General features: G+C 52.2%; 1 protein-coding gene across 2 annotated transcripts in view; it reads right to left on the reverse strand.

Moving 5' to 3' along the window:
• The window catches only part of ZHX2 (zinc fingers and homeoboxes 2), a 153548-nt gene that overhangs the window by 11624 nt on the left and 118729 nt on the right, over positions 1–23195 (reverse strand). For both annotated transcript variants that reach the window (XM_032858405.1, XM_032858406.1), the window contains exon 3: positions 643–3400. In XM_032858405.1, coding sequence (XP_032714296.1) covers positions 646–3171 — 2526 coding nt within the window. In that variant the 5' untranslated portion in view covers positions 3172–3400 and the 3' untranslated portion in view covers positions 643–645. The remainder of the gene's footprint in view (positions 1–642; positions 3401–23195) is intronic.

Genomic DNA, 23195 nt, shown 5'->3' on the forward strand with positions numbered 1-23195 from the left:
CGCGAGGACCTGCACCCCCGCCCTACACATGCCTTCATGTGTGTCCTCCTTGAAAGGGGCAAGGAATTAATGATTTCTCTGGAGGCTTCCAGCACAATAGGTAACATCCCAGGAATGACCGGGCAAGGTTGGCATGTGTCTAAGCCTATTGCAGACGATTGGCCCCAGACGTCGTGACGTCAAGACCCTCTGGGATCCAGGGAATGAGTAACTTAGGAGGACGACTGGACCCTGTCCTTGCTCCTACCAGTTCACGGATGACTAGAACAAAGTCGTCAAGGAAAACCCTAGACCCCAAGCAAAGATGGGACCCATGCTCCTTTCCTCTCCGAGTCTCCCAGACCCTCTGGCTGTATCTGCTCTCTCTATATACCTTCAGTAAACTCTGCTCTCGCTTCCTGCTGGCTCACATCTGATTTCCATCCAATGTGAAGCCAAGGACCCTCTTGGCTGGTCCTGCCTGACCCACTCTGGGTCCTCCGACCCGGCCTGATGGCATCACTATTTTCCTCCCTTTAAAAAATAAGACCCCATCATCTGTGTCAACATCTCCGTCCCGTACAGCCTATACTGACCCCGGCAATGAAAAGGAAGACAACAGTGCCCTCCCCTCGTTCCCAGACAGGGAGCAGGTGGAATTACCTGTTAGGCCTGGCCGGCCTCTGCCGGGATGCTGTCGGAGTCCGAGCCGGCCAGTTCGGCGGCGCCTTCGGCTGCAGTCTGACTCCAGCTGTCGGACCTGTCTGAGACGGCGTCCTCCTCTCCGACCGTGATCTCCACCCAATCCACAACGCCCGACTCCTCGTTCTCGTCGCTGCCGGGGCCGTCCCGGCTGCTGCCCTCCGACCTGTCCGAGGCGCCTTCCGAAGGCTTGGCCGGCGCACCGTCTTTTGCCTGCTCGTTGCTCACTTTCCCCCTGGGTACTGACTTCTCCAAGTCCTCCTCGCAGAGCTTTTTGGGGTCCTTGTAGTGGGGCTGACCCACCTCGCTCCCATTCTTTGGGCTCTCGGCGACGACGGCTCTCGTGGCTTTCCTCGGCGCTGCGTCGTGGCCGTGGCTGTGACCGGCCTCGCCGGCTAGGTGCTGGGACTGCTCCACCCACTTCAAGGTCCCGGTTTTTAGCAAGCATCTGTTCTCCTTGAACCAACGCACGATTTCAGTCCGGACCAGGCCGGTCTTGGCCGCTAACTGGTCGTACTCCTGGGGGGTGGGCCACTGGGTTCTGGCAAACGTGCTCCGCAGGAGATGGACCTGTTCTTGACTCTTCGTAATTGCTGGTGAGGGGCTGGGCAGGGAACCGGCTAACTGGGCCCCAGAGAGCTGGTCAAGCCGAGACAGAGCACCGTTGGGGGCCCCCACGTCTTGGCCTTTTTTGCCGGCCCCCATGGAATCCAAGACAGCTTGCTCCATGCTGTCCCGAAGCTTCCGTCTCTCCGAAAACCAGGATTCGATCTCCCTCCTGCTGAGTTTCGTGTCCACCCTTAGCCTATCCAGTTCCGCTTGGGTCGGGAAGGAGCTTTTCAAAAAGCTGTCTTCCAGGACCTTAACCTGACCCTGGGTTTTTTCTTTGAATTTCTGTGGGGCGAAGTCAGGGTACGCGTGGTACGTGCGGCCGTGTCGGGAGGCCGCGAGGGCCAGCTGGTCTTTGGCAAGGGATTCGCTGGTGATGTGCACGATGCCTCTTTGACACCGGTACCGGTGGTCGCTGAACCACTTCTTGATCTCGCTCCTGGCCAGGCCGGTCACCTCGATGAGCCGATAGACCTCCGCATCGTCGGGGAACTGGCTCTGGAGAAAGCTGGCCTTGAGATGCGCGATCTGCTCCTTTGTCTTCTTGCGGTCGCTGGCCGGGGTCAGGGAAGGGGGGTTGGCTACCTTGGGTGGGGGCTCTGGCACCTGAGCGACGTGTGGACGCTTGGGCTCGGAGGCAGGCTGGGGAGTCACCAAAGGTCTCTTCTGGCCGTGGTTGGTCACTCCGGCCACGGCAAGTGTGATGGGGGAGCAAGAGACGGTCGTCGACCCGCTTGTCACCTGAGTCAGCACCAGGCTGGTCTGGCCGAGAATCTGGCACGGCAGTGCTGTCTGGAGGATGGGCTGTGACATCTTGGTGGGCGCCAACTGGGCTGGCAGCACGGTGATCGTCGGGGGTACCGACTGGATGGTGCCATTAAACATCTTTTTCCGGGCCTCCTCCACCTCCTCCGGGGACCAGCTGATGCCGTGCTTTAAGCGCTGGGTGGCAAACCAGATTCTGATGTGCTCCTCCGGGTGCTTGGAGGCAGCGGTCAGCCAGGACAGCTCAGCCTGGGTTGGGTACGGGAACTTGTTGAAGGAGTTGATCATGGTGGCATTCGTGTCCAGGGCGGAGTTGTATTTGGTAGTATTCAGCGGGACGGGGACCTTGGGGACAAGGTTGATATTTGGTGGGAGCTGGACAGAAGGCATGACGTGCCCTAGCGTGTCCTGGAGGAGCTCCACGCCTCCGAGTCTCGAGAGGATCTCAGCCGCGTCGGTCACCAGGCGGGCCGTCCCCTCCACGTGGTTTTCGGGGGTGGCCTCCTCGGGCTTCTTGGGCACCTTCCTGGCATCAGCTTTTGGTTTCCCTGGCTTCATGATGGGCGTCTTACTCACGGAGATGCCGGGATCACCGTCGCCGCTGGCGGGGCCGCCGGCGGCGACGGGCGCGACGTGGTTGGTGGCTTCGATGGACTGCTCCAAGACAGTCTGATTATTGCGCTTGATCAGCTTCAGCTTGAAGTTGGTCTCCCCGGGATGGAACTTGGAGTTGTGGTCGGACAAGGAGTCATACTTTTTGGTTGTGAAGTTACATTCGGCACAGACGTAGAGGGGGTTGAGGATCACGTTGGGGTGCTGCATGTCGACGTGCTCCGTGAACTCGTTCAGGTTTTGCGTGGAATAGGGGCAGTACTTGCATTCGTAACCACCTTGGAGTTTTTTGGATTGGTTTTCCCCTGTAGATTTCACTTCGATCACTTCATTTTCTTTGGAAGAGTTTTCGGGTTCCACTGTCCAACTGTCCTTGGCTGCTTCAGGCTGTGGCGTGCTGATTCCTTTCTCTTTGGCCCTGTCTCCTTCCTCGGGCACATCCTGTTCTACTACTTGTGGGGTCCGAACCATGCACGGCGTGGTGGATTTTCGCTTGCTCGCCATGCTGCCTGTGTGTGTGCAATAGTTTAATCTGGGGCAGGGGGGGGACAGGTAGGAAAGGGGCAGTGAAATTTTTGGAACAAGTAAGATAAAAGGCTTTGGGCTTGTAGTCACCCTCCAATGGCTTTGGCTTTCCTTGAATGCTGAAGTCTAATGTTTGAGTGTTGAGAATGATCTCAGCCCAGAAAATTGTCACTGCTCCAATGGCTACACACAAGAGGCAGCATCATATCTGTGGGACAAGAACAAAGACAGGGTCAGTGTTTTTCCACAAGGCAGAAGAAACTAGCATTTCTTTTTAAGCCACCCCAACTGGCACCCCAAAGGAAACACCTAGGTAAGGACAGACGGTCAGAGTGGGGCCCATGAAAATGAAAGGTCATCTTCTTCTCTTCCTCTCTTTGGAAACGGCCGTGGGAACTGGCCCAGAGCAAGCAAAGGAGGGTGCAGGTCACTCGTTCGTGTTTAGCGGCAAACAGAGAAAAGCAACAAAGGCACTGAGTGGTGGGCGGGCTGGTAGAAGGGGTATTGAAGACGAGATGTCACTGGGCCCTCTAGCTACTTTAATTGATGCTACATCAGAAGCAAGGCCTGGGGCCGGCAAGCGGTGTTTCACGGGCATTAGAAAATGGGTATCCATGTTTGTTTCTTATTGTAAGAGTAAAATCACCAGGAGAGAAAATCCAGAAAATGCTTTGAAGTGTAAAGAAGAAAAAAAATTACCCCAAATATTGTAGTGCCTTCCTTTCACTCATTGAAAGGTTCCTCGTTTCTACAAATATTGAGCAAAATAATGATTAAAAAAATGGCTGCGTGGTATTTTCTTGTAGGGACAGACCACACATGATGTATTTAGCCTTCCAACTTTTGCTGGATATTTATTTCCAATTTTTGGCTCTTCTCAACAAAATTATAGTCAACACCCTGAGTCCTTATTTCTGACAATTACCTTTGGATGGATGCTTAGATACAGAAGCACTGGGTCAAAGAGTATGGACATTTGAAGTTCTCTTGACTCACTTGGCCAGCTTTTGCATCAGCCAGACCTTCCCCAAGCAGTGAGCGAGAACGCTTGATTTACCGCTCTACTTACAGAAATACTACCATGAAAAAGCCTTGCCAGTTAGGTAGGGTTAAACTGTCTTCATATGCCTTTGTGCTTTCCTTGATTGCTAATCAGGTTGAATTGTTTCTAGAGATTTACTTGCCACGTGTGTTCTTTCTTTTTGAATTGCTTATTTATGCCATTTTTATCTTGTGACACTCAGTGGTTTTATTATTAATGTACGAGTTCTCTCCAGATTAAGAATATCAGTACGTTATTATATTTGTTGCAAAATTTTTCTAGTCTATCATTTATCTTTTACTCTTGTAGATGGTGTTTTTCTTGTTTTACATATAAAAATGTTAAGTTTTAGAGGGAGCAAATTTACCAACCTTTTTCTTTTGTGGCTCCTTTCATTGTGATTTTATATGTAGAAAGTGATTTCCAGTTACAAGAAACAAACTGCTGGTTACCAGAGAGGGGAGGGTTCGGGGGCAGGGCACATGAAATAGGTAAAGGGTAATGATTAAGAGGTACAAATTTTCACTTATAGAAAAGTAAGTCCTGGGGATGTAAAGTGCAGCATAAGGAATATAGTCAATGATACTGTAATAACTTTGTACGGTGACAGAAGGTGACTAGACTTATCGTGGGGACCACTTCCTAATGACAAGAAAACATGGAATCACTACAAGGTGCACCTGAAACTAATAGGCTATTATATGTCAATCATATTTCAACAGAAAAAATAAATAAAAATCACTTGCACATTTAAAAAAAAGGAAAGTGATTGTCTTCTTTGATAACTGAGACATATTACTCTATGTTTTCTTAGAGTGTTTTAGCTTTATTTGTTACATCTGGAATTGAGCTGATCTTGGGTTAAGCTGTAAGATACAATTCTAACCATTTTTCTTGAAAGTTACCAATTATCTCATAGTACATATTGTGTTATCTTTTCTAGATATGGAATCATCTTTGTCATACATTAAATTTTTATATATACTAGGGCGTTTCTGAGTCATCTATTCTGTGCCTCTTATCTAGGTACTGGGACCCGTACTTATGTCTCACTTAATTTTTTTTTTTTTTAATAGAGTATGTTTTATGCAGTCACTGTGACAAACAGTATGGAGGCTCTTGAGAAAATAAATACAACTATCATGTGACATCAACCCCCTCCCCCTAAAAGAGTATGTTTTAATATCTGGTAGAGTGAATTCCTCCTTATCACTCTTCTTTTGCAAAACATTTCTGGGTTATTTTGATCATTTATTCACCTCAATCAATTCTCATAAATCAGAATCATCAGCAAAATAAAAATCCTATTAGAATTTTGATTGGAATTGCATTAAACAAATATTAATTGGGGAGTACAGGAACAATTTGCTTAATAGGAGTAGGATATGTTAACAGAAGGCAAGCTGGGGAACAAGCCATGTTGAGCGTCTAAATGCATGGGCTGATATGGAGGGGCCCTTTCATTGTGTGGTTAAAGGAGAAGGGAGGTGGGTTTTGAAACATGTATGGCTGACATCCAGGAGGAAGGGGAATGGGAGAGATGGCATACCACCTCTCGGCCCTCCCAGTGGCTTGGGTTTGGGAGTCCCACTGAAGAGAATGTTCAAGGGTGAAAGTGAAGACCTATTTTTATTTATTTATTTATTTGACAGACAGAGAGAGATCACAAGTAGGCAGAGAGGCAGGCAGAGAGAGGGGGAAGCAGGCTCCCCGCTGAGCAGAGAGCCCGATGCGGGGCTCAATCCCAGGACCCTGAGATCACGACCCGAGCCGAAGGCAGAGGCCTAACTCACTGAACCTCCCAGGCGCCCCGTGAAGACTTATTTTTATGAGCAACTCTGCAGGACTCTACCCACACCCATCTGCTGAGGGGCTCAGGTGCAAAGCTGAGCAGGACCCAGGGAGGGCCAATTCCCCTATGAACCCAGGACGCAGCCATCCTAAGGAGGAGCCCTGGAATTTCCATGCTGGGTAATGTCCGCAGTAGTGAGTGACGATCCCTTATGGCCCTGGTGAGGAGAGGACATGGGCACAGCCGAGCAGAGGGGACCATGTCTTCTTGCTGAGCGCACCCAAATCGTCCTTGTCAGCCGCCCCGTTCGTGTTGATCAGACCCTCATTTCCCCTTCAGCCATACACTGCCTCCTCCAGGGTTTCTCATCTCTGTCAGTGGTTCCACCACCGCTCATCCTGGCCCCAAACCTCCTTGTGTCGCCCCAGTGAATCAATCAGCAATCCTGCCGATGCGATCTTCAAAATAAATCTAATACCAGACCGCTTGGCACCGCTTCCCCTTCTCCCTGCCTTGTCTCAGCTACCATCCTCTCCTGCCTGGAAGCCTGTGGCAGCCTCCCGTGGGTCTCCTGCTTCCCGCCTCTCCGGAGCAGAGGGATGTTTTAAGATAAGAATCAGTTCACGCTGCCTGTCTGCATGAAGCCCTTTCTCCGGGACCCTTATAATAGCCCTCAAACCCTCAAATGTTCCGGCCTGGGTTCCTGCTCCCTCTCGGGCATCACACTCTGGCTGCTGGAGCAGGGGCACCCCTTCCATCTCGGGGCCTCTGCTGGACTGTCTCACCGCAGCACTCCTCAGTGATCACATTCCCTGCCAGAGGGGCCTTTCCTGACCGCCACCCCACCGAAACAAATGCCTCCCCACATCACTCTATTTCCTTACCCTACTTCGCTTTCTTCGTAGCACTTTTCAATATTTAAGATTTACTCCTACATTTTTGGGGTGAGAGGAGGGGGGCAGTATTTACCTGCTTACTTATTTCTTCCTCTAGAACTGTGCTTTCCATCCACTAGCCACTAGCCACGTGCGGTTCTTTGAATTTAAATGAATGAAAATAAAATTAAAAGCCAGTTCCTCAGTTACGCTGGTACATTTCAAGTCCTCAGCAGCCCTGTGTGGCCCGTGGCTACTGCATTAAACAGCGCAGGCTGTTTCTATCCTTGAGGTACCTTCTACTAGACGGTGCTATTTTACGGTATTTTATTTTTTAAAGATTTTATTTATTTGTCAGAGAGAGAGAGAGAGAGAGAGAGAGAGCAGCAGGCAGAGGGAGAAGCAGGCTCCCCGCTGAGCAGGGAGCCTGATGTGGGACTCGATCCCAGGACCCCGGGATCACGACCGAAGCCCAAGGCAGACGCTTAACTGACTGAGCCACCCAGGTGCCCTAGATGGTGTTATTTTAGAATATAAACTCCATAAATGCAGAAAGTTTTCACTCTGGTTTCCCCAGAGCCCAGAACCATACCTGGCCCATAGTGCGCTTTCTATAAATGCTGGCTGAAGTTTAAGTTACTTGCAGGACGGCTGCCTCGTGGGAACTGTGGCTGATGCAGGGCAAGGAGGCACAGCACAGTCTCAGTACTGTGTATGCACACGTGTGTGCGCCCTTGTACCTGCGTGTGCACGTACTGGGGCTCACATGAATGGAGGAACTCTGTAAGGGGAAGAGGGTCCTAACGTTCCACAGAGGGTCCTGTTGACACAGCGGAAGGTGGCTAAATTTGCACACACTGTCCAAGAGATTTGGGCATTTGAAATACAATTTTTTTAAAAAGATTTTATTTATTTATTTGAGAGACAGAGAGAGAGAACTAGAGGGAACAGATTCCCCACTGAGCAGGGAGCCTGGTGCTGGGCTCGATCCCAGGACCCCGGGATCATGACCTGGGCCGAAGGAAGAGGCTTCACCATCTGAGCCACCCAGGTGCCCCTTTCCTCACCTCTTTAAAAGCCCTAGCTGCAAATCCAGTCCCACTCTCAGGGGTAGGACTGTAACACACAAATTTGGCAGAGCGGCAGGAGGGTGGCGTGGGGGAGACACGACTCAGTCCGTAACAGCCAGGCAGGGCAGTGCCAACCAAATTCCCCCCACGGTACGAAAGTGATCTGTTCATGTAGTCTGGCAATACTGAGCACCACGAGTGCAGACGCACCCAGACACAGGAGTCTCCTCTCTGGCAGAGCTCATGGTCACGGGCACAGACGGGCCGCTGATAAGCACCACGGAGAAAAGTTAAGCAGTGGCGAGATGCAGAGTGGGGTGGCCTGGGACTCTAAGCAGGGAGCTAACGGAACACAGAGCACGCGGTGCCTCATTCTGTAGGACAGGGCGGGAGGAAGGCAAAAGGCTTCCCAGAGGAGGTTATCTTCTTCTAGAAATAAGATGACCATGGCTCTGATGCATTGAAATGCTCCCACTTCGTGGATGAGTCCTCACAACAGGTCTGTGAGGCAGGTGTTACGAGCCTCCATTGACAGAGGAATGCACCCAGGCTGGGGAGGCGAGGTGCCTTGCCCGAGCTCACATGGCAAGTTCTAGGCAGAGCTGGGACTTGAACAAAGTCAGTCCAAGCTGAACCCGTGCTCCTGGCACATGATGCAGCCTCCGCTGGTTAAGCAGGGCCCCACGGGTGGAGTAGGATCCTGCCGTAGAGAGAAAGGGGAGGGGGACCCCAATCAGAGGAACAGACTCCTGGACAGAGGAGACAGCAGGAGCAAGGATGAGTCTGGGGAATGACGGGACTGAGGTCAAAGGGCAAAGTGAGGGTGGAAGCTGGGAAGAGGCTGGCGAGTCAGCTTGGGCCTTGACTGTGGAGGGCCTTGAATGTCATGGCAAGGAGCTGCTGTTTCATTCTGTTGGCAACAGAGTCATGGGAGCAGCAGGTCTTGGAGATGCGTCTGTGGGGTGGTGGGGCGGGGATGGCAAGAAGAGAAGGCACATCAAGGAAGGTAGGAACCCCTGAACCGAGCAGATGAACAATAATCTGAACGAACCCCAAATTAAACAGTGAGGGCACAGGCTGCTGGAGAGACTCCTCTCTCTGCCGTGACATTTGTACGCTAAGCACATGGTGAGGGCTCTTTGCTTTGCATCTGGAACTTTCTCCCATCCAGTCTGGACCTCCTTCCCCAAGGCTGGATGATTTGAGTCTGAATGTGGTAAAACCAATTCTCCCTCAATCGCTTTCCCAGTACCAACGCCAGCTAACATTCACGGAAGTCCTAGTATATGTCAAGCCTTAAGTGCTTCACTTCTCAGAGACCCTCTGCAGACTTGGAAGCTCAGAGAGGTTAAGGAGCTTGGCCAAAGTCACGCAGCCCAGAGCAGCGGAGCTGGGAAACAAGCTGTACGGGGATCTTTTTAAAAATTCACTGAGTCCGGGGTGGGACCAAGATTCTGCCAGTCCCCAGAGGAGGATGGCCCCGCAGAGGTGAGCCAGGCGTGGAGCAGGAAGGTTCTGGAAGCTTCCTTGAGGATGCACTTCCCCACTGTCATCCCTCCTCACCCCTCCTTCCCAGACTCAGGGTGGTAGCATTTCCTGGCCTCTCCCTACAGGTGGCCTGCGGCCCTCAGGGGAAGGAAAAGTGGGTCAGACTGTCAGACCAGCCCCTGGAGACTCAGTCACAAGGCGACTGACACACAGCCTGGCTGTCAGATTCGAGAAACGTCCAGGCTCCTGACTCTCCAGGAAGGCACGCGGGTGGGGGGAGGTGAAGAGTCAGATTTAAGAGACCCTGGTGGCTGGGGATCTCTGCCCAAGGGGGAGCAGAGGTCAGAGCCAGCCAGGGAACCCACGCCCCTTGGGCCTCCCAGGCGGGCGTCGCACCTACCGGGGAGCACGTGGGCCGCTCTCAAGAAATCGGACCTCGGGGCATCAGGGGTGGGGGGATCGCTGCTTCTCATTTCAGGGCTTTCCGCTGCTGCTGTCAGAGCAAATAACAGGGCTGTCTCTGGGCTTTCAAAGGAAGCATCTTGTCAAGACATCAAAGCCAAAAAAGATGCTTTTAGCTTTGCTGGGTCTTCTGACAGAGCTCTTAATGGATTCTGCCTCAGTTCATAAGGGTAGACCTTGAGTGTGTGTGTGTGTGTTTGTGTGTGTGTGCGTGCGCACGCGCGTGCATGCGCCTGTGTGTGTGTAAGTGTGTGATTGTTCTTTATGGTCTGGAGTTACAACATCCCCCTAGACCACTGCAGCCTCAGAAGAAGGAATCCGGAAGGGTAGGTGCCCTGTAGCAGTGATGGGGGCGGGGGGGGGGCGTTGTGGAAAGAAAGGAACCCGATGCAGGGGTCTTGGGCTTTGCTCTGGCTGCCCAGCGTGCCCCCCCACCTGTCTCCATCCTTGCTCCATTTCCTCACCTGTTAAATGGGAATCACTTTTGAAATGTCACTCGTGACCCCGAGTTAGTTCCTGAGTTTTACTGATTTCTCCCCAGCCTACTTAAATCCAAACTTGAATTTTGTGGGGGTGGGGGTGGATCTACAACATGGCTCCCCACCCATCAGATACCACCTGGGCTGCTTTGCAGAAATCCCTTTCCCGAGCCCCCCACTGTGCAGACTTTATTAAACCCAAACCTCCAGAAGCAGGCATAGGAATCTTTACTTGGCTGACATGCCACCAGGTGCAGTGGCCTGGGCAGGCACGTCACCTCGCCTCTCCTAACTCAGACGTGGGTGGGCGGAGGCGAGCTCTACGGTGTGAAGACTGAGACGTTTTTCTAGGTTGGGCTGGAGTAGAAGGGCCTAGCCCCCAAGCGCAATGACAATTCAAAGGACAATGCAGAAGTGAGGGAAGAACTGTATTAAAACAGCGACACCCAAAGAGAAGGAAACAGAACGCTGGGTGCTTGGTAACAGAGCGTAAGACCGCTTTAGACACAACAGTCCACAGCAGCACAGCTGGTGGCTGGGGGTGGGGAAGTTTTTTTTTTTTTTAAGATTCATTTATCTTATTTTAGAAAGGGAGAGAGGGAGAGAGAGGAAGAGGGACAGTAAGGAGAGGTGCAGAGGGAGACAATCTCAAGCAGACCCCCCTCCCCCTGAGCGCAGAGCCTGAAGCAGGGCTCGATCTCACCACCCTGAGATCATGACCTGAGCTGAAATCGAGAGTCGGACACTCAACGGATGGAGCCACCCAGGGGCCCCGGAGGTGAACTTTAAGATGCTTTTTCTTGGGGCGGTGGCTCAATTGTTAAGCATCTGCCTTCAGCTCAGGTCTGATCCCAGGGTGCTGGGATCGAGCCTCACATGGGGCTCCCTGTTTGGCGAGAAGCCTGCTTCTCCCTCTCCCACTCCTCTTGCTTGGGTTCCCTCTCTTGCTGTGTCTCTCTCTGTCAAATAAATAAATAAAATCTTAAAAAAAAAAAAAAGATGCTATTTCTTGTGTTTTTATGGCTCAGGTGCTCAGCTGGACTTTTTTTTTTTTTTTTTTTTTTTTTTAAAGAAAAGGAGTTTGCTGGTCTGGTTAAGCGCAGGCAGGATGGTGTAACCACATGGCGGTTCCATGCATAATCTCCGTGATCCCCGTGACACCAGCACGTGGCCATGATCGTCATTTCACAGACGAGGAAACAGGCCCGGAGAGGTAACGGGCTTGCTGGCGAAGGGGGGGCCCAGAGAGCTCTGGCTTGACACCCACGGCCTGGTCCCCGGGATGCACAGCTGCTCACTGTGAATCACTCCATTTCCTGACACTGAGCCCATAAATTAGATTTCTCACCAATTCTGAGTGGCTTTCTCCCTCTGGGAGTGTTCAAAGGGGGAAGATTTTAATTGAATTGTAATGTCTTTTTCCACTTGTTACTTCGAGATGCTCTCTTATTCGGTAGGAAAAAGCTTGCATGGCTTCCTCTAGCCAAACCAGTTTCAGGGGATGAAGTGAACTTTGCAGCCACCCCACGGAGCCCCCCTCATTAGCGTCACCGTGCATTTAGGCAACACAGGGCTCTGAAAAGGGGCTGGTCTCCTGCTAGCAGTGGGGGAGGAGTGGTGACCGGAGGCAGGGCAGTCAAGGCAGGGGGGGACAAAGAAAGCCAGCGACGCCTGAGAAGGCAGACCCGTTCTGGGCCTACGTGAGCCCAGAGCCCAGAAGGTACTTGTTTACTCGGAAGCAACAGATTCCACAGAGGACCTGGCCTCCCGTGGTCTTTCTCCCCCTCAGCCCTTGTCACTAGCGCCTGCCTGGATCGTGGAAAGGGACACAGGCCGGAGCCCGCTCTCCTCTAGTTTCAACCCCGGTTCTGCCACTCACTAATGGAGGTGTCCCTCCTTCTCTGGCCACAGCCAGAATGCTCACCTCACAGGCCCCAAACCCACAGGCAGCCCGGAGTACTCCAAATGCGGAGCACTCATTCACCAGGCCAGCCTCAGTTTCCACATCTATGGAATGGGGGGCTTCTCCACCTGCGGGATCAGGCTGAAGGAGAACCTTTAATGCCAGCCTGTTTTGGTTCTTCTACCAGGTGATCTGAGTTAGTGAGCTGACGTTAGTGCTCACTAAGTGAGGTTAAGCGGTACGGTTACCGTTTGTTCGGTACCCCGACTCCCCCTCCCCCCTCTCCAGTCTACCCTGCGACACCTGACCTCATTCCCCCCATCCCCTCCTCGGCTGTCAACCCCTGGGGAGGGTGCCGTGCACTCACGCTAGCTCAGCTCATCGAAGTCGTGTGGCTCGGAGATCTTCTTACTCATGTTTTGTTCATGCCCCTAGAAATTTCTATGGCAACTGTGCCAATATTTTTAATTTTCCTAACTTTGCCTGTCTATTTTAGATTTGCCTTCTATCTTATGAGACGATCAAGTCACAAGACAAAGGGCACCTTCTTCCCCATCTCCACACGCATCCCTCTTCTCTCCACCTCAGGGGAGGTAGCAGGTGTCCCCACTACAAGGCTAACCCCTCCACTGGCCTGCTGCTCCTCGGGGGCTCTAGCCGAGCCCTCGTCGGAAGTCTCAGCTCCTCTCCTTTCCCCGAAGCCCCTTCCCTCTGGGTTCAGAACACCTCGGGTTCCCATTTCCCTAAAAAAGTAAACAAAGCAAAACAAAAGTGAAAAGCAACACCCAGTTTCCCAAAGCTGCTTCATTCTGCCCTGGTTGACACATTTTTTTTTTTTTTAAGATTTTATTTACTTACTTGTCTGAGAGAGAGAGAGGGAGAGAGAGAGAGAAGTGTGTGTGCGCCCAAGCGCGAGAAGGGAGAGGGACAGAATCTTGGGCTGACTCCACGATGAATGTGAGCCTGACGCACGTTGTGGAGCCCAACGTGGGGTGCGGAGCCCAACACGGGGCTCGATCTCATGATCCTGAGATTGTGACCTGAGCCAGAATCAAGAGTCAGATGCTCAACCAGCTGAGCCCCCCAGGCACCCCCGCACATTACTGTACCAACTCTTGTTCTCCATGGCAGAGGTTAGGAGCTCCCGCCCCGCCCCGAGTGAAGGAGACTTGCTTTCCACATCTGCTCCTGCCCTTTGTCCCTGGGGGAGCCTGGACAAGTTACGTCAACTTACTGAAGCCTCAGCCTTTCTTACTGGCTCCCCTCCTCCAGGACCGCCCTGTTCACCCCTCATCTCGGTGTGCTTTGCCCTTCCCCACTCTGCTGATGCTTTTCTCTCCAACTGCCAAATCTGTTCCCCCTCCCTGAGTGCGTGGGGTAAACCGCCTTCCCCCAGTTCCTCCACCCCAAAGCTCTACACTCATCCTTGCAGAGAGCTAGCCACCGAACAGCCTTTCCGGCCCCGGGCCCCTCTGCAGAGCCCCAGCCCTCCCACTCGGACTATGGGCTGTGTGCGCAAAGGCTGGAGGGGCCGTTCTCCACTGAAACTTGATTAAAAAAATGAAACAGAACAAAACAACCCAACAAGGTCAAGATGGTTCACAAAACCCAAGGAAAACAACACATAAATGAAAAAATCAGATGGGGGCACCTGCGTGGCTCAGTCAGTTCAAGTGTCTGACTTGTGATTTCAGCTCAGCTCATGAAATCAGGGTCAGGGTCATGAGATGGAGCCCCAGGTAGGGCTCTCCGCTCAGCGAGGAGTCTGCTTCTTTCCCTCTGCCCCTCCCCCTGCTCTCTCTCCCTCTCTCCAAAATTAATAAATAAACCTTAAACAAAACAAGACAACCCGGATGATCCTGTCCTGCTCAGTTGGGAAAGAGGCTCTACTCAGTTGCCCCACCTGGAAGGTATCTGATGGGGAAATTCGGCAGAGGCTGGGATGGATGGCCTTTGAGGGTCTTCCAAATGTGTATTCTGGGCATCTATGCCCATCGCTGGGAGTCTCACAGGTGCCCCAAATGTAATACTTCTAGAACCTCGTGGATCCCTTCCCTCATACCCAATCTTTCCGTAAATCTTCTCTCTCCAAATAAAATCTCATCATCTTCTCTGTCATTGAGACTGGAAACCCGGATTCCCTCACCCCACAGCTTACCCAGCATCCCCCCTCTTCCTGACTGCTTTTCCCATGCCTCCCAAACCCCCACTCCTCGTGCTAGATCAAGTCCCCCCATGCCCTTCCCCAGCAGTTGCAGCCACAGCCACTCCCTGTGTCTCGGCCTGGCCTTTGGGCTTTGCCTGCCTGTGGCTGACCCCCCGCCCCTGGCCAAAGGGCTTCCCCCCCTCCTCTGGCAATGGCAGGCCAGCCCTGGGCAGAGAAATGCCCCTGCCCATGCTGGGCCCACACGGGACCTCCAGCGGTGGGCGCGGGACTTGGGTCTGAGCACTCCAGCAATGATGAGTGACTCCAAAATGGGCCTGGGACCCCAGCCAAGCGGCCAGAACCAGTGTGGTTCCCTCGGCTGGTTCTTTCGGAACCACTTGGGGGGGACACGCACTCCTTTCTGGTGGAGTTGCTGAACTGACTGGATGGTAGCGCGGGGTTGCCGATGGCCTTCTTGCCACACGTGGGGGACCCTGCCCGAGAGCTGAGCAGCACGCTGGCCTGAGAGATGCAGACAGCGAGCCCGCTGAATGCCACTCTGCCCAAATCCAGCACACTGATGTCACTTTGATGGGGTTTTCTGTCACCTGTAATTGCAAACATCTCGACAGACACAGTTTCGGGCCAACCTCCTCACCGCCAGCATCCCTTTCTAAAACAGCAATTCTCAGCCTTTTCCTGCCACGACAGACGTGCCAGGTGACATGCCCATTTGCAACACTGTCTCATTCTGGTTGTGACAGCTCTAATTCCACACCATTCCCTCTCCTCAAGAAAGAATCTCCCGGTGGGAGCGGGAGGGACCCGTTAGAGGGTTAGCCTTGCGTCCTTGCTCATCCAGAGAAGTAAGTCATTGACAAACATTAATGCTTTATTTCTAGAAACACACTTCTTGCACTACACACCTCACAACACAAGCCATGACTAAACGCCATGTGTCTACACGTGAATCTGACCTTGTCTCGAGTGCCTCCCGAGAAGCAGTGGGAGCTGGTGGCGAGGGGTGCTTTCCACCAACCCCCCCAGGTCCATCTGGACACCCCATTCCCATCCTCCAACATTCCTGGTGTTTTAAAAGGGAAACAGAGCACAGGACCTATTTTTAAGAAATGGAAACACGGGCCTTGGAAAGGAGATCACAACTCCTACATTCGTTTGTGTGTTCGTTCATTCCCTCCTGCCTGCTCTATGCCAGACGCTGCCGGACATACTTAGGAAGTGAGACAGAAGATTCCTGCTCTCATGGTGTCTCTGATCGAGATTGGAGGGGGAGATGGAAGTAAATGGCAAACAGCTCATTGATAGTGCTGAGTGCTCTGCAGAGAGATTTTTTTTTTTTTAAGATTTTATTTATTTGACACACAGAGGGAGAGAGATCACAGGTAGGCAGAGAGGCAGGCAGAGAGCGAGAGAGAAGCAGGCTCCCCGCCGAGCGGAAAGCCCGATGCGGGGCTCGATCCCAGGACCCTGAGATCATGACCTGAGCCGAAGGCAGAGGCTTAACCCACTGAGCCACCCAGGCGCCCCTGCAGAGAGTTTTGGAAAATGGCTTGATGGTGATTGAACAACCCCATCTGTGAGAGGATCCGGGGCCGCCTCTTCGAGGACCTGAATCTGGGGCCTGGGACTCCACCGAGAACGAGCCTCCTTGACACGCTTGTGCGAATCAGCGACCACAGAGGGGCAGACTCTCTGACCATGGGGGACATTCTGTGTTCACCACAAAGGGATTTTCAAGCGATTCACTTGTTGTTTAAAAATTCTGTTCTCTGCAGTGATGCTCTTTCGGAAAGGCTTTCAAAAGGGTCACTGAGAAGCACAACTTTTCACTCACCCGCATGAAAACAAAAACCTTCGATGGTTTTAAAATGGAAGAAAGTTCTTCTTTCCCTCACTTAGGACAACTAAGGAATAGTTGGACATGAGGGAAGTTGAGAGCTCCACACAGCTCTCAAAAAGTTTTGGAGGAGGGGGTGTCATCGGGGAGTCTAGATGAAAGATAAGAAAAAAAGCTTAATCTCTAGTATAGTTTTTATAAAGTGGATTAAAAATGGTAATTTTAACATACAGGTTTTTTTTTTTTAAATAGTTAAAATGAAGCTTTGTCTTGATGGTTTAATAAAGACTAAATACCATTCTGCTTTTTTTTTTTTTTTGGATAGCGAGAGAACGAGCAAGCAAGTGGTGGTGGGGAGGGGCAAAGGGAGGGAAAGAATCTTAAATAGGCTCCATGCTGAGCATGGAGACCCATGTGGGGCTCGATCTCACGACCCTGTGATCATGACCTGGGCTGAAATCAAGAGTTGGAAGCTTAACCGACTGAGCCACCCAGAGGCTCCTCCCCCCATACTCTGCTTTTAATGGAAGAACCCAAAGGCTAAAGACCAGAATCAAGAAGGTCTACAGGGCATCAAAGCTGAAAGGTTCTCAGAGGTGACAAGCTTGTCCATTAGGCAAGACAAACCATGAGATGTGTGTTGGGGCGGGGGGACAGAATGCAAGCATGGAGAGAGGATGCAGAATCTTGTCCTTCACCATCATTATAAGACTTCAAGTGGCCTCTCTCCCAGAGCAGGTGGGTGAAATGTCTCTCAAAGGCCATCGTGTTGGGGCGATGGGTTCTGCTGGGCAGCTGTGTGTCCTCAGTGTCGCAGTGGGTCAAGGACATTTTAGCTGAGAAGCCAGTAAAGCGGAGTGAGTCAGTCCACTGGCTTGGAATTAGAACAGACTGTGGTTTGAAGTGAGGCCCTGCCCAACTCTTACCAGTTGTTTGACACTGGCAAGATATTTTGTAAGACCTGGTTTCTTTATCTATAAATCTAGAGCTAATGCCTGCCTGGTAGGGTTGTTAGGTTGCCGTAAACAGTGTAATGCTTAAAAGACCCCATCGTGACACCAGGTCCCCATAAACACTCAATAAATGGTAGCAGTGTTGATGATGAGGTGATGTATTATAAACTGGAAATTATCACGGTAGCAAGGGTATGTCAAAGGCCAAGTGGATGTGATCCCCTGGCGGGGCTCACAGGAGCTCCGATGCAAGCCAGGACGATCGGGAAATTGTTTTCGTGTTGGTCTCGGATTCATATCACAAATCTATCACACTGTAACTATATTATTCCATCTCTTTCTCTGAGCAAGACTCTCATAAAACAAAAAACAAAAACCAAAAGGCAACAAGATTAAGACACATGTTGAAACAAAGTTATTTCCCCACGCTATCATCCTTTCCAAGGCGAAGTGTCCTTTTTTCTGGGTAGAGAGAATCCTAACAGCCGCCACCACATATCGGCACACACCCCCACACACCGGCAAACATGGCAAAGCAGGGCTGGGAGCAGAGGGACGGGTTTCTGAAAGCAGAAAAAAAAAATCTTGCTGAGAAAGAAAGAAACAGGAATCAATTTTGGTTTTACGTGTCACATACATAAATAAATAAGGTGCTATCAAATGTTTAAGATGGGCTTGCTCTGATTTACAATCCATCAAATGCTGCTATCAAAACATTGAGAGAGGCCGTGAGACCACAGGGATTCATCATATCGACAATTCCTGGTGTAACCTTTTCATTTCCCTCCTTGTGGCGGAGGCACGAACACTCCATCTTCCTGGAGCCGGGAGACGAAGGGGATTTCTCTGTTCCCTGGGGCACGGATCAGGGCAAGACGGGGGCTTTTCAGGAGTTGCTCAGATGCTCCCATCAGATCCCTCTCCCCATCCTGTCCACCACTCCTGTCTCCAGCCCCTCCGCTCATCCTCTGCACCCCCAAACCCACAGCTTTCTCTTGAACCTCTTTCATCTCTTCCTCCAAGAGACTCCCCTTCATCTCAAAGCCTGGGAAAAAGGCTGAAGGTTTATTCTTCCTCTCTGATAGAACGTTCTCCACAAAGCCATTCATCCAAGCCAGTCTCATCCCGGACAAAAATCACATGGGTTTACACTGCCTCCAGGGGCGATGGGTCTGCGTCTCTTTGTACAGCATGTAGGAGGCGGGATTACGGCCCCCAAAGAGATCCAGGTCCCAATCCCGGGACCTGTGAATGGGACCCAATATGGCAAAAGGGACTTGGATGAGGGGATTTGGAGAAAGACCCTGGGATGGAGAGATGGTCCTGGCTTATCCAGGTGGGCCTTAACAGAATCAGAAGGATCTTTATAAGCGGAGGTGGGGGGCGGGTTGTGAGTACAGATGGGGAGAAGGTGATGGAGGGTGCAAATGGAGAGGGGCAGACATGCTTTGGAGGCGGACAGAGGAACCACAGGCCAAGGAATGCAGATGGCCACTGGATGCCGGGGAAGGAAGGGAAGGGGATCCTCCTCCAGAGCCCCCAGGGGAAACCGGCCCTGCCCACGTCGTGGCTTTAGCTCCAGGAATCTGATGTTTGACTTCTGACCTCCAGGACTGTATGGCCATTTGTGTTGTCTTGAGTTGCTCAGTCTGCTACCGCAGCCACAGGACATTAGCACGGGGCAAGGTGACCCAGGGATGAAACCCGTGACCTTCCTCTCATCCCACACCACCGGTCAGGGGAGCTTCTCCCTGCTCCCAGGCGGAAGCCAGACGCTCCAGTCTGCCGGGCCAGGAGAAGCTGGGCTCCCATCCCTTAGGAATGAGCAATGAGCCAGGACCCCCGCTCTGTTGGGCTCTGACTTGCAAGGCTGGCACTGGCTGCCTTCGGTGGCCCGAAGACTGCCACAGCCGGGAGAATGTCCTCTGCCTTGCATTCTGAGACGACAGCCTTCAGAGAGACATGTGTGAGCACGCACGGACATGCACCAGCTTGGCCTGCCCACAGCACCTCCCCAAGCAGGTTCCCGCTTCGCCTGCCTCTCTCGTTTCCCACCGTCACCCCCCAGAGCCCCTGGAATCTCTCGTGGGGTCCCTGCAATCACTTGCCCACTCCCGCCTCCCGCCTCCTGCCTGGTCTTCAGCTTCCCATTCTTGGCCCCTCCTCCAGTCCTTTATCTTCCAGAAAGATCTTTTACAACTATAAATCACATTAGCTTAAATGTCCTGAGGCTCAGACTATACCCCAGAGGGTTTACCTCGGAATCCTGGGGTGGGGACCAGGCGTCAGCATGTTCTGAAATGCCCAGCAATGACAACAGAACCGCCTGAAGACACCCAGGTCACAGCGAGCCGCGACCGGGCACACCCCTGTCCTTAGAACACCTGCTCTGGGAGGTGAAGATTTACCTTGAGCCTTGTCAGAGTGGAAGTGTCTTTAAGGCGACCTGATGCACATTTTGCTTCTCGTTTCCCAGTGCTGTGGTAAGGATCAGATGAGCTGATGGGGACAAGGCGCCTGCCTGCCTTACTCTTCATCTCTCCCCTTTCCTTTCTTCCTGCTTTTAAAGCTCATCCAAGGGATGAATGTCCTGGAGTAAGTCACTGAATGGTGGCAGGCTCCTCTCCCGGCCCAGAGCCCTCGGCGCGAACTCCAGCCTCTCCCGCCCAGCTAGCAGCTACAAGTCCTGCACAGATCCCCAGGGATCTGGTCCCAGGGGTGCAGGCACAGGACCCTTGCATGGCTGTACTCCATCATCGCTGAACGGCACTGGTCAGGCAAGGCCAAACCCAGTGCTGCTGAGCAGTTACGGAGCACAGATTACAAACCTAAACCTGGTCTTGTCCAGCCCCGCTCATTTTACGAGTGAGCACACTGAGCCGGAGAGACGTGTCGTGGTCTATGCCAAGGATCCCATGGCCTCTGGCTGCCCAGAGACAAGGCATGGCTGGCCTGGATCCAAAACAGCCCTCTCTAACCGGGGAGGGTTCCCGTGATATCCCCACGGACCGGCTCTGGGCTGAAGGGCGAAGGTTCCCGTTGACCCTGCTGATGGGATGTCTTCTTGGAGGAGAGACCAAGGCTGGAGGCTACAGGCATGAGGACCACCCTCTCTGGCTCCCTCTTCCGACACATGCACCGGCCGCATTCCCAGTCTCCCCACTGTCCACATATCTGAGAAGCAGAGGGAAAGCAGGAAGGGAAGGTCCCTTTGGGGACCACTTTTATCTTGGGGCAAAAGTCTTACCAAGTCAGTCTAGTATGGGAGGACTCTGGAAAAGTATTTTTTCTAGAAAAGTTTTTTGTTTTTTTTTTAAACAATTTCAACTCAGGAAAGAATGGGTAAAGTTTGCCCACTCTTCCAGAATTCCTCTTTCACATGTTCTAAGCAATTTTGCAAGCTGCCACTCTTTGGGGAAAATCACTGGTCTGCTTGCTTCTTCTTGCCCACAGCCCTCCCCACCCCGTCCATGCCGATACTGGTAACGGTGACAATACCATAGCGGAAAGCACCCCTCAGGTCTTGACTGCGCATCACAGCGCACAGAGCTCGATCACGCACATCCTCACGTAGGAGCTCTTACCCCCGAGGAGGCAGAGCAGGAAACGCCATAGCCTCAGCTATCCCATGAGGCCACTGAGGCTGAGAACAGGTTCTCCTCGGTGAGCTGGAACCTTCCTCTCACCAGCGCTCTGCTGCTGTGTGAAGGGGGGACACAGCACCGAGTCAGCCCGCTGAACCAAAGTAAGAACCCAAGCTCGAGTCTTCCTCTGCCTTTGTGGTTTCCCTTTCTGGTGGAAAGCAAGATTAGTTCATTATAACCAACCCCGTGGCACCCACAGCTCCCTAAATAGATCGCTCCCGGCCACTGCTTACTGTATAGATTGGTGTGGGAAATGGGTACAGAAGTGTGTTATGGGATTTCAGGACAGGAGACAAAAAATATTAGTGGATTTCTCTTCAGGTGGGGGAGGCCTGTCACTATGATTGCTTTGTCCTTTTCCAGAGGACTTTCCGGCGACCGGTCTTAATGTGTCAATGCACTCTGATCCCAGGTACGGGAGCTTGGTCGAAATCTAAAGAAATAGATACTGAGGATATGAAGGTGCAAAATACCATGAATAAGAAATGGGGTTCCTTCCTGGCTGACTGAATGGGTCACAATGGGGAGGCATCACGCTCTCTGCAGACACAGAGTCACCCCAGACACCCGCTCCTGTGCCATTTTTCATACGTGTGCCCAGGGTATGGTACATTAGCTCCTGAGTGTGTTTCTCCCTCACTCTGAATCGAAGCTCTACCATTTGTTTGGAACATTCTAGATGGTTCCACATTAAAGCTATCATCACATCTTGTCTGGGTTACTGACACGGAATGACTTTCCTTCCTTCCACGGATTAGGTCTTGCCGCCCGCTGCCAGGTAAACCTCCCTCCATCTCTGACTTCACTCCAACTCCTCTTTTAGTAATGGCCCGCTGTGGCTCCCGATTATCCACTGAATCTCATTTGATGGGCTTTTGGAGTCTCCCACGACATGACTCCAAGACTCTTGCTAAACTCTCCTTCTGGAACCTTCTACTGCCCTAGCAGGCTCGTTGCATCCAGCCCCTGCCAAATATTTTTAAATGACTTGTCAGCCAGCCACCAGTGCAGGCACTAGGGAATGACCAAACCGTCCAGCGTCTCCCGAGAAGCCAATAGGATCAAAAGCAAGGCTGTCTGGCTCTTAACAACTTATTAGTTTGACGTTCCTTTATTTACCTGACATGTACTTGGGCACCCACTAAGGGCCGCGTTCTACCCTTGGGGCTGGAAATCGGGGGGGGGGGGCAAGGTAAGCTCACAGCTGTCCTCTGGAGTTTAGATCTACTAGAGGAGAAAGGAAATTATAGAAGCAGCGATGATACAAGGGTAGCAGGTATAATTTTAGGGGCAGTACGGGGTGGCTGGGGTGAGAGGAGAGCAAGCTGGGAGAGTTGAGGAGGGAACAGCCTCATGGGACTCTGTCCCCAGGATAATGGAAAGCCACTGAATGGGGTGGGGAAGGGGTGTGTGCTGGGAAGTGACATGCATTTTAGGGGGCACCAAGGGCAATCCCCCTACACCTGGCTCTTCCACCACCGCATTCAGCTTTCCTGCCACACCCCCACGAGTCCGACTCTAACGCAATGTGATTCTGATCGGCGGTGCCCTGGGTTTCTGCTATTTCCCTGTTCACACTGTGTCACTATGTCACTGTGTCCCAGGCACTGTGCTTAGGTGGCGAGCCCACAGAGGCAAACAAAAGTAACATGAGCCCACAAGGCAGGCTGAAGAAGGGCCCTCCCAGAGATATCCAGGTCCTAATCCCTGGGCCTGTGAAGGTTACCTTCCATGGCAGAAAGGACTGTGTGGATGTGATCGAGTGAAGGACCCTGAGAAGGGGCGGTAATCCTGGATTATCCGGATAGGCCCTAAATGCAGTCGTAAGGGTCTTGGTGAGGGAAGGGGAGGGAGATGTGAGCCAGCAGAGAGGACGGCCTCCTGACAGCGGCAGAGGGAAGCAGGCTCAGAGAGAAGAGGCCAGCTTTGAAGGCAGAGGACGGGGCCAGAGCCAAGGAAGGCAAGGAACACGGCTCCAGATGCTGGAGAAGAGAGGAAATGGCGGGGCATGGAATTCTCTGGTCTTCCCGGGTTCCCCACGACCGTGAAGCAGCTGCCTTGACAGAAACGTGCTTGCAGCAGCCACAGAAAACTAACACATTTCCTGTCTTCGCGGAGCTTACCGTCTCATACAAGACATAGCATTTAATGAAGAAATCCTACCAATGAATAGCTAACGACAAACTGACGGCAGCTGGACGGCCTGACCCTGTACAGCAAGAGAATTCTCCGGGGCAGGGACTGTCAACGTTGGCACCGGCTGGGGAGCTCTTAAATACCCCAACCTCAGG

The sequence above is a fragment of the Lontra canadensis genome, unplaced genomic scaffold (assembly GCF_010015895.1).
Source record: "Lontra canadensis isolate GAN:19392208 unplaced genomic scaffold, GSC_riverotter_1.0 scaffold15, whole genome shotgun sequence".
In the NCBI taxonomy this organism is placed as follows: Eukaryota; Metazoa; Chordata; class Mammalia; order Carnivora; family Mustelidae; genus Lontra; species Lontra canadensis.